The following is a 14,730-nucleotide window of genomic DNA, read 5'->3' as shown; positions in this document are numbered from 1 at the left end:
ATATTCTTTTTCACACACACACACACACACACACACACACACACACAACTGCATTCCTTCCCTTTACCCCTCCTTCTCGTTAGCCCAGAAAAAGAATTAACCCAGCTCAAAATAGAAATTCCAGCCAGGCTTACGCGGTAGGTTTTAAAGAAATGAGCTGAGGTGGATTTTTTTTTCCCCTTTTCTTTTTTCCTCTTTGTGGTACAAAATCTACACAGGGAAATTTCTCCCCTTCCTCCAATCGGCACCTGTGACTTACCTGCAGGAGTGATGGAAAAGTGGCTTCCTCGGATCTGTCAGATATTCAAACAGGGCAGCGTATGTGGCTCTCCTCTCTTTTGTTGTATTTCCACAACGACCCTGTAGGGTAGGTTAAGCAGAGCCAGGGGGATGGCCCGTGACCACTTAGCAAGCTTTATAGCACAACAAGGATTTGAATGTTGGTTTGTCTCCTTGATCCCTTTTGGATATTCTCACCACTCGGTCCTGCACATCTGAGGGACCATCGCTCCCAGAAGGTCCTGCGGAGGGCACTCCATTCTTCAAGAGCGGAGTATTGGTAATTGGCAATTCCCGATCCTAAAAATCTCCCCCTGACCTCAACCAGCTTGGCAGAAAGAGCTACTGTCCAAGATCAGGGCCCTGACAGAGCGATCACTGTTCCTCAGGCCCTGTAGGACTCTTCTGACACCTGGGTGGCTTAACATCATACGGGCCTCTCCCTTCCTCTGCTGCGCATATACCAACCCTGCAGGCCGTCCGGAAGGTGGCTGGGAGAGGGGCTGGGGCTTTGTTAGTGGCTGATCGCTAACTGTTAATTTTAGTCATTTTATGCTGTTTAATTGTTTCAATTATTGTTTTTATCCTATTATTATGAGTTGCCCCAAGCCCGTTCATAGAAAGGGGTGGTGTACAAGCTGAATTATTATTATTATTAATAATAATAATAAATCTGCACTAAATATCACTGAACTCCTTATGGCCAGATCTAGGATTTTCTTTAAGTATTTTAAAGGTAGGCAGAGGAGAGCAGGAAGCAGTTCCTATTGGCAGCAGAGGAGAGGACCTGCAGTAATGGGTTTGAACTATGTGGAAAACAATATCAGCTAAATATCAGGAAAAAAATTTCACAGAGTAGTTCAGCAGTGGAATCGACTGCCTAAGGAGGTGGTGACCACCTTCACTGGTGGTCTTGAAGTAGCAGCTGGACAGTTACTTATCCTGGATGCTTTAGGCTGATCCTGCATTGGGTAGAAGGTTGGAATGGATGGCCTGTCTGGCCACTTCTAACTCTAGGAGTCTATGATGATTCTATGATTGTGGACCAGCTTGGCAGTGACGCTGAGTAAGTCTTTTTGTCTATCTTGAATCTATTGGAATCATCTTCATTGGGTGCCTTCAAGTTCTAGTATGATGGGAGAAGGGAGGGCAAGTTCTCTCTCTCACTCTCTCTCTACTTTCTCCACCCCATTCATCGCTTTATAAGGCTTCCACGGTGTGTGTTTGCAGCCAGAAGGACGCTGACTGAATCACTCTTGCCAGAGCTTAGAAGTTAAGCAGGGTCTGCCCAGTTCAGCATTTGGATGGGAGACCACCAGTGCAGACAAGGGTTGCTAGGCAGAAAAAGTCAACGGCAAACCGCCTCCGCTCCTCTCTTACCATGAAAACCCTTGGACTCGCCATGAGTCAGTTGTGGCTTGATGACACATGGCTTTCATTATTATCAGGTATTCCCTGAGTCATGGTTTTCATTTCCCTCAAGGGAAAAGCTCAAGACTTCTCCCAGCAAACGTGCCGTAAGCATGCTGTAACCCCTTCAGGGGTGAAAGCCAGTTTGGAGCACTGGTTTACAGGAGCGGCCTTGAATCTGGAGAGCCGGGTTTGGTTCCCCACACCTCCTCCACAGGCAGCCAGCTGGGGGACCTTGGGCCAGTCTCAGTTCTCTCAGAGCTCTCTCAGCCCAACTTACCTCGAAGGATGCCTGTTGTGGGGAGAGGAAGGGAAGGCGACTGTAAGCCACTTTGAGGCTCCCTCAGGTAGTAAAAAGTGGGGCGCTGAAAAAAACAACTCTTCTATTAGCAGATTGTACCGATTCTGTTTAAATTCCTTGGAAGGGGGCAGGTTTGTGTGCGGAGGGGAGGTTTCCTCTCCTGGCTGTTTTGATAATGGTTTCAAAGGGGCATCCTTCTGCATGGGGAAATCCTGGGCTTTATTCCTAATGCATGAACAGTGGAGCTGCTTTCCAGACCGACTCTGGAGCCTTTCACTGGGTGGCATTTCCAGACTGAAACAGGCTGTGTGTGTGTTTCATTCTACCCTTCCCAGTTGACCTTTTTTTGATTGCAACCTCCAAGGCAGGCTTTCTCAACCAGGGTTTTATGATCCCTGGCCCCAAAGATATCAAACTGGCCTCAATCATTACCAGGGCCTTTTCAGCCCTGGCCCCAGCCTGGTGGAACTCTTTCCCTGGTGAGTTCAGGACCCTGCAGGACCTTGGACAGCTCCACTTGTAAAAAAGAATGCCATTAAACGGGTAGTCAAACTGCGGCCCTCCAGATGTCCATGGACTACAATTCCCAGGAGCACCTGCCAGCATTCGCTGGCAGGGGCTCCTGGGAATTGTAGTCCATGGACATCTGGAGGGCCGCAGTTTGACTACCCCTGCCATTAAAGGTTTGTATTGTATGTGTGAATCTGACCTGGAACTCCACCACTGCAGCTTCTGGCGGGCAGACCAGATATGGGCTTCCCCATGAGGACCCGGCCAGCAGCATTCTGTACCAGCTGCATTCCCCCTTTCAGCAGTATATCTTTGTACCAACAATCCTATGAGGTGGGCTATGCTCCTTGGCCATGTGGACATTTGAACCTGGGTCTCCAGATCCTAGTCAGACACTCTATTGATGATACCGCAAAACACCACTGCCATCATAGTGTCCTTGGAAGGGGATCTCACTGTTCTAATGTCGCTTCCCCTGCCGCCCACAAACATGCTATATACATTTCACATACACACAGTTTGGTGTAGTGATTAGGAGTGCGGACTTCTAATCTGGCATGCCGGGTTCGATTCTGCGCTCCCCCACATGCAACCAGCTGGGTGACCTTGGGCTAGCCACAGCACTGATAAAACTGTTCTGACCAAGCAGTGATATCAGGGCTCTCTCAGCCTCACCCACCTCACAGGGTGTCTGTTGTGGGGAAAGGAGATTGTAAGCCACGGTGAGACTCCTTCAAGTAGAGAAAAGTGGCATATAAGAACCAACTCTTCTTCTTCTTCAGTAATCTCAGGGCTCTCTCATCCTCACCCACCCCACAGGGTGTCTGTTGTGGGGAGAGGAAAGGGAAGGTGACTGTAAGCCGCTTTGAGCCTCCTTCGGGTAGGGAAAAGCGGCATATAAGAACCAACTCTTCTTCTTCTTCTTCTTCTTCTACACTGGAGGAGAAAAATAACACAGGATGCGAGAAGAAGGGATGAAGGGGGAAGACCTCAGATTCAGCTCATGAAACCTCTCGCGTCTGCAAGAGGCAGCCATCTTGTTTTGACAATGTCAATAATCCCCAGGGATTATTTTGGGTCACGGAAACAGTTGCCTTGTTTGTTCTCGTAAATGCCGCCGAGCTAAAAGAGGATTATTGGAGATGATGACTCACCCAAGCAAAGGTTATGAAATGAAGGCTAACATTTTGTGGTGGGGAGTCTCTCCTGGCGTTGCCAACTGTGGCTTGAGAAACGCCTGGAGATCAGGGACAGTACCTGAGCCGGGTAGAATTTTGGGGTAGTGAGAGAGCTCAGTGGGGATATGATGCCTCTCTAGAACAGAGGTGGACAAACTGTAGCTCTCCAGATGTCTGTGGACTACAATTCCCATGAGCCCCTCCCATAGGAATCAAGGTTCAAATCCCCATTGGAGTTCACAGACACCTTGGGTCATTTACTATTTCTGTGCCAGGATTACCTCACAGAAAACAAAGAACCTTTCCAAGACAATATTCTTGTAATAATAATATATATATATTCAATTCCAATACAATATCTTTTATATACATGAAGAATCAACCATAACGGTTTCTAGATAATTTCTGTTTTCAGTGACTTCTTCAGGGGTTGAGTCCTCCAATATCAGTTTATTGTAACAATAGTGGACAAATCCTACTGTTTTAATATCAATAGGCCATTGGCTCAAAGGTGCTGGGGAATGTTAGCCAAAGACCATTCCCCACCTTGGGTCACCTACTTATTTCTATGCCAGAATTACCTCATAGACTAAAACTGGCCAATGTGATCGTGCACTTCTTGGAAGAGCAGTATAAGAACTGAAGAGAGAAATGATATTTGTGGGTGTTCCTTGCTGTCTTTTCCCCCCCAGAGCTCCCGTCGTCAGAACACTTGAGCGTAGCAGATGCAACATGGCTGGCCCTGAATGTGGTTTCCGGCGGAGGCAGTTTTTCCAGCTCCCAGCCCATCGGAGTGACCAAGATTGCCAAGTCGGTCATCGCGCCACTTGCGGATCAGAACATCTCAGTATTCATGCTCTCTACCTACCAGACGGACTTCATCCTGGTAAGTAGATGTTGATCCCATCTAGTAATCCAGTTTACAAGCTTGATGGGGGGGGGGAAGATTCTCTCCCCCACTGTGATTTATCAGGAATTCACAGAACTACCTTCACCAGAGCGTGCTCCAAAGCAGGGCTGGGAGACAGGATGAGAAAAGGACGAGGGAGGAGAACCTTCCCTATCACTGGCAGTCTTCAAGCAAAGATTGGATACACACTTTTCTTGGATGCTTTAGGATGCTTAGGGCTGGTCCTGCGTTGAGCAGGGGGCTGGACTAGATGGCCTGTCTGGCCCCTTCCAACTCTATGATTCTATGATTTTCTGTCTTCTAGCCACCAAGCTTGCTGCCAATACTTATTACAGCAAGTAAGTTCCGGAATGGGAGTCAGTGGGACTCCGGGTGTTCTACAAAGACTATGAACGCTGTAAGCTTGTACAGGAGTACAGGGTCAAGCCCTAAACAGAGGAAGGCAAGGCAATTGTAAGCCACTCTGAGACTCCTTCAGGCAGTGAAAAACGGGATATAAAAACCAACTCTTCTTCCTAGAAGGGAGAAAAAAATTCAGAGTAGCAGTGGAATTGGCTGCCTGAGGAGGTGGGGAGCTTCCCCTCCCTGGCAGTCTTCAAGCAGCAGCTGATCAGAGACTTATCCCGGATGCTTGAGGCTGATCCTATACTGAGCAGGGGGTTGGACTAGACAGCCTGTGCGGTCCCTTCCAACTCTAGGATTCTACCCTCCAAATATCCATTCTCCAGCCTAAGTTTCTTCCTCCCAACTTTATCCTCTGGCAGAAGAGCCACTTAAGTTGGAGGGGGCCTCCTTCCATCCATCCGACGAAGACTTCAGACGTGAGCTGAAAGGGAAAGTGGAGGCGGGGCGTAAATATTTTGAGAAATAGGTTGGGCCCAGTGGAACGCTAGGGTGGGGTAGGATCCACCTCCGTGTTTGCGATTCAGAAGTCCTCCCGGCTGCCACGTTGGGCCTCGCCCAGTAAAGACTCTGCCGCTGTTCCATTATTGTGCCGTTGTTGGTCGTTCACAAGTCAACACCTCTCTTTGCACAGGTGCGCGAGCGGGACTTGCCCTTTGTGATGCACACGCTGGCTGCGGAGTTTACCATCCTCAGGGTCGTCAACGGGGAGACGGTGGCGGCTGACAGCCTCGGGATAACCAACGGATTCATGAAGCCAAAACTGGGTACGATCCCCTCGACCCCAGCGCCTTTGCTATAGAGTAGCCGTAGACCGGACGCTGCTAGGCATGACAGCCTCCGGGTCGAGACCTGGGGATTCTCCCGGAATTACAGCTCCTCTCCAGACTACAGAGATCAGTTCCCTTGGAGGAAAGAGCTGTTTTGGAGAATAGACTCTCTGACAGTACAGCCTACAGAGGTCCCTGACCTCTCCAGGCTCCACACCCAAATTTCCAGGTGTTTCCCTGGATCTGACAGTCTTACTCCACCGTCCTTTGGTGGTTGCTAGTGGGGGACTTGTACCTTTCGCCGCAGAGGATGTCAAGAGGCATGATCGAGCATGTGGCTGTTGACATCTGCTCAATGTCTCAGCCGTACCAGTTCAGACTGCAATGAGGGGGATGTGACTAAACACTCCCCCACGCACAAGTCCCTGTATGTAGAAAACGAGAGGGAGCTTACCATGTCTTAAAAAAAAAAAACGATTTCTGCAAGCAGAAAACTAGCATTTCAGGGAGAGGAGTTCTACCTAGACTTTTTCCTGACCAGCTCATTTTTATATGAGCAATGAGTTGTGTTTTGTGATTGGGGGGGAGGAGCGACTAGGGATGCCAGCCTCCGGGTGGGACCTGGGGATCCCCTGGAATGACAGCTCATCTCCAGGCAACATAGATGTGTTCCCCTGGAGGAAATGCCCACTTAGAAGGGGGATGTATGCTATCATAATCCATTGAAGTCTCTCCCCTCCCCCAATCCTGCCTTCTGCTGGCACCACCTTCAAAGTCTTCCGGTTTTTCCCAACCTGGAGCGAGCAACCTTATCCAGGAGCCCTCACTCGTAAACAGCTTAGGCCAAAGGCAAATGTGTCTCCTCGAGATGGACTTAGTTTTTTTCTCTCTCTCTCTCTCTCTCTCTCTCTCTTCCAGTTCAGAGGCCCGTGATTCATCCCCTATCCAGTCCAAGTAACATGTTTTGTGTCACCAGCTTGGATCCTGACACCCTTCCTTCTGTTGCTACACTCCTTATGGATGTCATGTTTTACTCCAATGGGTACGTGCTGTTCAAGGCTATGGAAAATCCAGCTTGGGAGTCTCTTGTCAACGCTGAATGGCCATGGGGTGAGGTCGTTGCTCAATCTGTCGTAAAGGTGCTGCAAGGGGCTTTGTGGCTCTTTTCCAAAGAAAGCTGTTGTCATTTTTTAAAAAATCTTCCTGCAGCTTCTCTGAGTAGCGCAAGACAATATAAATGCATCACGCCCAGGAATGAATGTCAGATTTAACGGGCAGCTCAGCAAAGGATGTGTGTGACTTTCCCTCGTGCCAGTCACATTCCCACTCCCGAAATTGTGATTTTTCATAGACTCCTAGACTTGGAAGGGGCCATATAGGCCATCTAGCCCAACCCCCTGCTTAATGCAGGATCAAACCAAAGCAGCCATGATTTGTCTCCCTTTTTGGTCACAGCTGGCTGTCCCTGGGCGGGGAGAAGTGACTGGTTTCATGTTCAGCGGAGCCCCATTGACACTTGTGGGGCTCAAAGGATCAAGAAGAAGAAGAGTTGGTTTTTATACCCTGCTTTTCTCTACCTGAACTAGTCGCAAAGCGGCTTACAATCGACTTCCTCTCCCCACAACAGACACCCTGTGAGGAAGGTTGGGTCGAGAGAGCCCTGATATTACTGCTGTAGGAGAACAGCACTATCAGGGCTGTGAATAGCCCAAGGCCACCCAGCTGCCTGCCTGTGGGGGATCAGGGAATTGAACCTGGCTTGCCAGATTAGAACCTGCTGCTCTTCATCACTCCTCTACAATGTAGTGGGAGCCTCAGGGCTGACTAGAAGAGGTGGTTGTGCAGGACGCTATGGGCATTCTGCTTCCTCAGCTGCCTCCAGGCATTTTCCTCATCTAATAAGTGGGGAGATTGACTCAGCATCACCCATGGAAGGTGGACTCCCTGCAAGGTTGTGGACGGGGTGGGGGTGGGGACTCTCACCCCGGGCCATCCCTGAATTGTCAAGAGAAGTTTCTGCAAGCTGCAAAAACTGTGTTACAACAGTGAAGGATTCTTCTAGGACAGCTGTGAACTTTCAAGTTCCTTGATCTGAGCACCTGCCTAGGCACTTTGATTAATTTATAGTTAAATTTCTATACTGCCCCTTCCAGTATTACCGGCTCGGGAACAGTGTGACGTCTGAAATAAATTAACAGCAATTTTGTAAAATCTGCATGCGTTCTTTTCTAAACATTTGAATATTATATTTTTTGTAAAAAAAAAACATTTTTGATTTTGAGTTCATCCTACGGGGCTTTTTCGTACGGTGGTTTCTGGCAGGTTGTGGCCCTTGACACCCGCCCTGGGCGTCTCTTTTCTGCATTTTTCCTAAAAGAGCTTGATTGGCCACATCTCTCTTCGGAATGCTCTGGGGGGCTTCTGATGTTAGAAACCGAGTATTTGGCTAGAATTTGGAAGGGAGACCCCAAGGATATGGGTGGTAGTTCCTCCAAGGAACACCAGGGGACATGACGTGCAATGGCAAAGCCACCTCTGAACATCCCTTACCTGGCTGGCAGACAATCCGTGGATCTCCTGGCTACACAACACATACACCATACAATCAAAAAAATAATGCAATAATCAAACCTATCCACGCCCCCAAACTGGTTAAAACAGGGCCACATCACAGCCCTCCATGCCGTCTTCATAAATTGTGTAGACATCTTCAGGCTCCTCTGGGTTTATACTCTCACCCCTCTTCTGTCTTTCCATCAGAGTAAAAGATTCTGCAGCAAGCAATGAAGATTCTGGGCACATTCGCTTTTTTTCATTTTCTCTTATCGAGGGTTACATTTCTTTGGTGATGGATATACAGACCCAGAAAAGGTGAGTGGTCTTCATACTTCTCCCCACGGGGCCTTCCGCCAGTCTGCAGGAGACATGTGCCCACGTCCTGGACTGAAAGAAGGGATGCACAATATTTTGTGGGAGGGATGGGGCCGTCCTTCTGGGCCTCCCTGGGAACAATAAGTGATTAAGGGCAACAGAGGATTCCCGTTCCAGAATTTACCGTATCCAGGAAGTGGAGCTACAAAATCCAAAAGGAAGGTGAAGGGCAGTTAAAGAATCCTGGAATTGTTAGCCTCCTCTGAGACCGACAGTAAGAGCCAGTCTGCTGAAGGAGAGAGAAAAGCTGTTTTTTGTACTCCGCTATTCACTACCCGAAGGAGTCTCAAAGCGGGTTACAATCGCCTTCCCTTTCCTCTCCCCACAACAGACACCCTGTAAGGGAGGGGAGGCTGAGGGAGCCTTGATATTACTGAAGAAAAAGAGTTGGTTCTTATATACCGCTTTTCTCTACCCGAAGGAGTCTCAAAGCAGCTTACAATTGCCTACCCTTCCTCTCCCCACATCAGGCACCCTGTGAGGCTGGTGAGGCTGAGAGAGCTCTGAGAGAACTGGGACTGGCCCAAGGTCACCCAGCTGGCTGCATGTGGAGGAGCGGGAAATCAAATCTGGTTCTCTGCTCTTAAGCACAACACCAAGCTGATGTACAGGTTAGACGGAGGGGAACTGACCAGAGAGTCAACCTCAGTTGTAGGATCCAGCTAAGCTGTTCTGGGTCTCCCTGGAAGCAGTCAGTGATTCAGGGCAACAGACCTTCAGAAACAACCACCGACACAGATTTTATTGGCTCAATTTTCCCCCTCTCTTCTCAGGTTTCCTAATAACCTGCTGTTTACGAGCGCATCAGGAGAACTCTGGAAGATGGTTCGAATCGGGGGGCAACCCCTCGGCTTTGGTAGGTTGCGTCCTTAGCTCGGCCACTGGCAACCTTGAGGTCACATCTTGGCCTGGGAGCTTTCCCCAGGTGGCTTGCCAGACTAAACAAGAGTCCCTCGTTGCTGTAACATTCCAAGTTTCTTCAGCCCAGTGTTGGCTGGAGCTCTCCCCGCAGGACATTACGTTCTGCGGGTATGAATCTGTTGAGGATCCCGGGTCCCCGGGAAGCACGCCTGGCGTCAAACAGGACCATGGCCCTTTTCAGCCCTGGCCCCCACCTGGTGGAATGAGCTCCCGGAAGAGCTGAGGGCCCTGTCAGAGCTTTGTGGGTTCTGCAGGGCCTGCAAGACGGAGCTCTTCCGACAGGCATTTGGTTGAGGCCAGCCTGATCACCGGGCTAATAAGAGTGGGTCCTCCCCCACCCTTGTGACATCTGGATCCCCTGGGGCTACCATCGCCCAGCTCTATAACAGTCGGACACTTCCAGGAGCGGAGAAGCCGAGGGATATGGGTCCAGTTAGGGATTGTGATGCCTGCCATCTTGGTATTTAAACTGGGACACCTGGGTTGTATTTGTATTGTATTTTATCGGTGAGAGAGAATCTTGTCTTATGGTTTTATCTGGTGGTGAACCACCACGAGCCGGCTGATCCAGGAGCCAGCGGTATACAAATTTAATAATAAATTTCTCCAGTTCGCCTGGAGAAAAATGGCTGCTTCAGAAGGCTGCCTCTCTGGCGTTATGCCTCACAAGGGCCAAAACCTCAACTGAGTTGACAAATCACGTAAACATGTCCACAGGAAACGATGTGCCAAACTCTGGATCAAAAGGTGGCCTCAATTTGACGAGTGGAATGTGCTTCATTCCAACTTTGTTCAGGTCAAAGAGAAGGGTGTTATTCTAGTCCCAAAGCATGGGGTCTGTTACACATTGCCAGGCCATTCCGAGAGGTATCTTATTTCACACCAGAAACCAAAGCTCTGCCTTCCAATTGCTCCCTGTTTTGGTTATTAGTGGTCTCCCCCTCTTCTTTCTCCCTATCTCTGTTTGATGGAGTCTTTTCGTTTTCTCTTCCTCCTAGATGAATGTGGAATCGTCGCTCAGATTTCTGAGCCTCTGGCTGCTGCTGACATCCCTGCCTATTACATCAGTACTTTCAAGTTTGATCATGCACTGGTAAGTCCACGAAAGGCACATAGAAAGTTTTTCTGGATTGGCGCAAAGGCGCATCGAGCCAAACATCCCACAGGCAGAACACAGAGGCCAATGTTTGCCCCTGATCTTCAAAGGTACACTGCCTCTGTACATGGTGGTTCCCTTTGATGGATGGGTCCCTAGGGTTGCCAGCTCTGGGTTGGGAAATCCCTGGAGACTTTGGGGGTGGAGCCAGAAGCGGGCAGGATTTGGGGCAGGGAGGGACCTCAGAGGAATGTCGTGCTAGGAAATTCACCCTCCAAAGCAGCCGTTTTCTCCAGGGGAACAGATCTTTGTTGTCTAGAGACGTGCTGTAAAACCGGGGGATCCCGCCCACTCCTGGCTCCATTCAAACACCATTAGCCCAGTCCCCAGTGTGGAAGGACGTACCGAAGGAGGTCCATCCGGACCTACTTTGATGCCCTTTTTGTAAGTGACTCAAAGCACAATGTCTTCCGGGAACCTTTTCTTGCTGTTCCACATGGAGTTTCAGCAAAAAATATTCTGCATGGCAGGAAGAAAATCTAGACCGAGAGGGGATGTGACTCAATGGCCTTATGCACACAATTTGTTGGCACCTTCATTTAAAAGGATAAGGCAGTAGGCGATGGGAAAGACCAGGAACGGTAGTTTTCAGTGTTCATCACTAGCTGAGCTAGTACAGGGTATCACTTTACAGGGCCACATAAAATGGCATCTGCTCCCCATCAGAATACATCAGCCCTCTTTCAACCTTTTAACTTATAAAGCATTCTGTGTGTCCCCCTATTCTTTTCCATTCCTCTTCTTTGCACCAACCCCCTTCCCAGCGTATGTGTGTGGACACAGCAAAAAGTCAACATCATCTCAGATAGCAAAGGTCAAACGGTTATAGCCATTGGGTTTACTTTCTTGAACATTAACCATGCCGATAAGATAAGCTTGTTAAAAATAACCCCATTTTATACACTAACATACTGGTCTGTTTCTTGCGGTGATTGTAAACATATCACCGTTTCAGATTGTAGGCGTCCGCTTACGTGATTGAATGCATCTCCATACGCTAAGCCCCACACGTAGGACAAAGAGCATGACTAGTATAGAACCTGTCTCCTATACATACTGCATCTCCATGTATAGGGTAATGGAGTGGAGGATAGAGGAGCATTCAGTTACTGAACCTAGGTTTGAGTTGTCTCACTTCAAGGTACGATTGGTGTAAAAGAATTCTCAGCACATAGAAAATGATTGTGCTAGAGAGAAGTCTAGGATGCAGCCCCTTCTCAGATACCTGGAGCATCATACCCTTGATAGCACAGTTATGGGGAGGGAAAGAAGAAATATGGTTTGGAACATCGGCTTTGCAATCCCAGGAGGCAGCAGAATTAAAAAGAAAGAACAGGAGAAGAACGTAAAATACCAAGACCTATATAAAGAGTTAGAGCACTTGAACATTTTGCCGATTACCATTGAAGCCCATAAGTCTCAGAAACAACTGAACAGTCTGGACATTGAGCAAATAAGGCCAGCTCAGCTCCAGAAGACTTGGAATAGCAAGAATCCTACAACAATACCTAAGGTTGAGTGATTCAGCTCAGATAAGCTAATTCAAGTACTTTTGGGGCCTATCTGAAAGAAATCAAACATCCCATGAGGTTAGACCAACTGAATCAGAGAAGCCCAAATTGTTGGCTTTATATGCCTCCTCTCAGACTCTCCCCAGGCTGCAGAGAGCTCTCTCAGCCCCAGCTGCCTCACAAGGTGTAGTGAAAAGTGGGGTATAAAAACCAACTTTTTATAAATTTCTGCCTGAGTAGGCATACGAGGTGCTCAGCTGTTCCATACAGATGGATGATATATAGAAACCAGGTTAACAATCTCATGTCACACATACGTTGTGATCAGTAGCTCCACAATTGGCTGGTCCCCAGTGTAGTAGATATTGCACTTAGTCACCCTACGAACACTCTGTGGAAGTTTGATGTTTTCTCAGCACTAAGCAACCTAATTTTCATCTCTGTTTTCACAGGTACCAGAAGAAAATATAAACGGTGTTATCAACGCACTCCAAGTTAGCCAAGCTGAAAAACATTAGGGCTCCCCAAAAATGGGACCCAGGTGCATTTTACATCAATAATAATAATTCTTCTCAGTATTTTCTTGGGGGGAGAAATAGGTTTGGGTTTTTTTGGGTTGTTTTTTTTTTGTTTTGTTTCTTTTTTTACTCCAAAAGCGTGTGGGAATGCAGGGCCACACAGGAAAACCACCACCACCACGAAGACTGTGAAGAATTCCTCACGGAGAGCTTTTTAAAAGAAATACTTTTTAAAAACATAATTCTTCAGGTGGGAGGGAGGGGGGCGGGAGATTTGTCGGGATAAAGGAACTGTGAAGGGTTGTTTTTTTTTTTTCCTGGAAGTTCAACTCCAAAGCAAAAAAAAAGGAATTGTGCTTTCTGTGTGCGTGCGTGCGTGTGTGTGTGTGTTCGCGTGCGTGTGAGAGTGCAGTGTGACAGAATTACACACTGAAGTTCGAAACTATATCAACCGGTAGAGTGCATCGCGGGAGGAAATAAATCTGTGAAGGAAAAGAGCCATTTCCGTTCCGGGGATGTGTGGATTGCGTCAACGGAAGAGCCTAGAACCTGACCAAGATGAGGCCTGGCTCACCGCCTCGGCTGATTGTCACGCCCATTCAAAGGCTGATCCCCCTAAAGTGTTACCCTCGGTTAGAATTCCTCAAGGGGCTCCATTTTATACGGCTTCCCCTACCGGAACTGAGCTGAGTAGACCGTCAAGAGAAGGGCAAGGCCGGGTGAACTGTTTTTAACAAGGCCGAGGCAGCCATATCCCACCTGGTGAAATTATGACATGAGGAAAACGTGCCTGTTCAGATCAGCAAACTTCTACCATATCTCGGTTTCACCAGACAGGGTTGGGTGGCAGGAAGGGCAGGTGGGGTTGGACTAGATGACTAGAAGTCCAGGGGGTTGGACTAGATGACCCATGAGGTCCCTTTCCAACTCTATTATTCCATGATCCTATGGAGGAGTCGCGGCTTTGATGACAAAAATGGCAACCTACTGGTGACACATTCCTTGTGAAAACCCAGTTTGTTTGCGAGGAAAAATCTCTTGCCCACACTACTGCGAATGGTGGAGCGGCAAAGCTCTCACGCACCGAAAGCTGTCGTGGCGTAGTGGTTAAGAGCGGGGGGCCTCCAATCTGGAGAGCTGGGTTTGATTCCCTGCTCTTCCACATGCAGCCAGCTGGGTGACCTTGAGCTAGCCCCAGTCCTGAGAGTGCTGTTCTCACAGAGCAGTCCTGCCAGAGCTCTCTCAGCCTCACCTCCCTCAGAGGGTGTCAGTTGTGGGGAGGGGAAGGGAAGGTGATTTGTAAGCCACTTTGGGACTCTTTCGGGTACTAAAAAGCGGGGTATAAAGCCCAAGTCCTCCTCCTCCAGTCTGGGCCTCTGGAACGTGTATGAGGGAACTTCCATGACAGGTTGAACTCCAGTATGCAACTCTCTCAAGGCCAGGTTGTACTACTGTGATGGATCATCCCTTTTACAGGTCATTCAAGGTCACGAGGGAACCGGAGGTTAGAGTGGTCACAAGGACGTTTGGGACAGGGCGGGGATTTTTACTGTACTGTTGGCCCTTCTCTGCTTCTGCGATCCGATGGCTCTACGTGAGCCCCTCCGCGGTCACCCAATACATCTTTGCTGCGAAGTTTTTCCAGCCTAAACCTGTTTGCCTCTGAAGTTTTCTTTCTCTCTCTCTCTCTCTCTGTTCTGCTGCCTCAGTTTCTCCGGTTTCTTTAGACACTTCAGCACAGCCCCGGGGCAAGACAAGGTGTTACGCTTTGAAACTTTTTGCAATTAAAAAACAACTGCCGGATTGTAAAACCTCGACTCTCAAGGGAGAACATGAATTATTTGCTGCCCACAGCTGCATTGCATAGAAGGGCCCTGGGGTAGGGGTGTCAGTTCTGCCTTGAGAAGTACCTGGAGATTTGGAGGGGAGGGTG

The 14,730-nt window shown here is 48.6% G+C and overlaps 1 protein-coding gene across 1 annotated transcript in view; it reads left to right on the top strand.

The window, feature by feature from the left end:
* Positions 1 to 14,448, top strand: part of CASTOR2 (cytosolic arginine sensor for mTORC1 subunit 2) — a 40,266-nt gene extending 25,818 nt beyond the window's left edge. Inside the window, exons 3-9 of the mRNA XM_077311065.1 lie at positions 4,371 to 4,564; positions 5,625 to 5,757; positions 6,679 to 6,802; positions 8,521 to 8,631; positions 9,465 to 9,547; positions 10,611 to 10,705; positions 12,732 to 14,448. Coding sequence (XP_077167180.1) covers positions 4,371 to 4,564; positions 5,625 to 5,757; positions 6,679 to 6,802; positions 8,521 to 8,631; positions 9,465 to 9,547; positions 10,611 to 10,705; positions 12,732 to 12,797 — 806 coding nt within the window. The 3' untranslated portion in view covers positions 12,798 to 14,448. The remainder of the gene's footprint in view (positions 1 to 4,370; positions 4,565 to 5,624; positions 5,758 to 6,678; positions 6,803 to 8,520; positions 8,632 to 9,464; positions 9,548 to 10,610; positions 10,706 to 12,731) is intronic.
* The last annotated feature ends 282 nt before the right edge of the window (positions 14,449 to 14,730 follow it).

The sequence above is a fragment of the Paroedura picta genome, chromosome 15 (assembly GCF_049243985.1).
Source record: "Paroedura picta isolate Pp20150507F chromosome 15, Ppicta_v3.0, whole genome shotgun sequence".
NCBI lineage: Eukaryota > Metazoa > Chordata > Lepidosauria > Squamata > Gekkonidae > Paroedura > Paroedura picta.
Note: the sequence above shows the minus strand (reverse complement) of the source record. Positions and strands in the feature narration are given on the sequence as shown.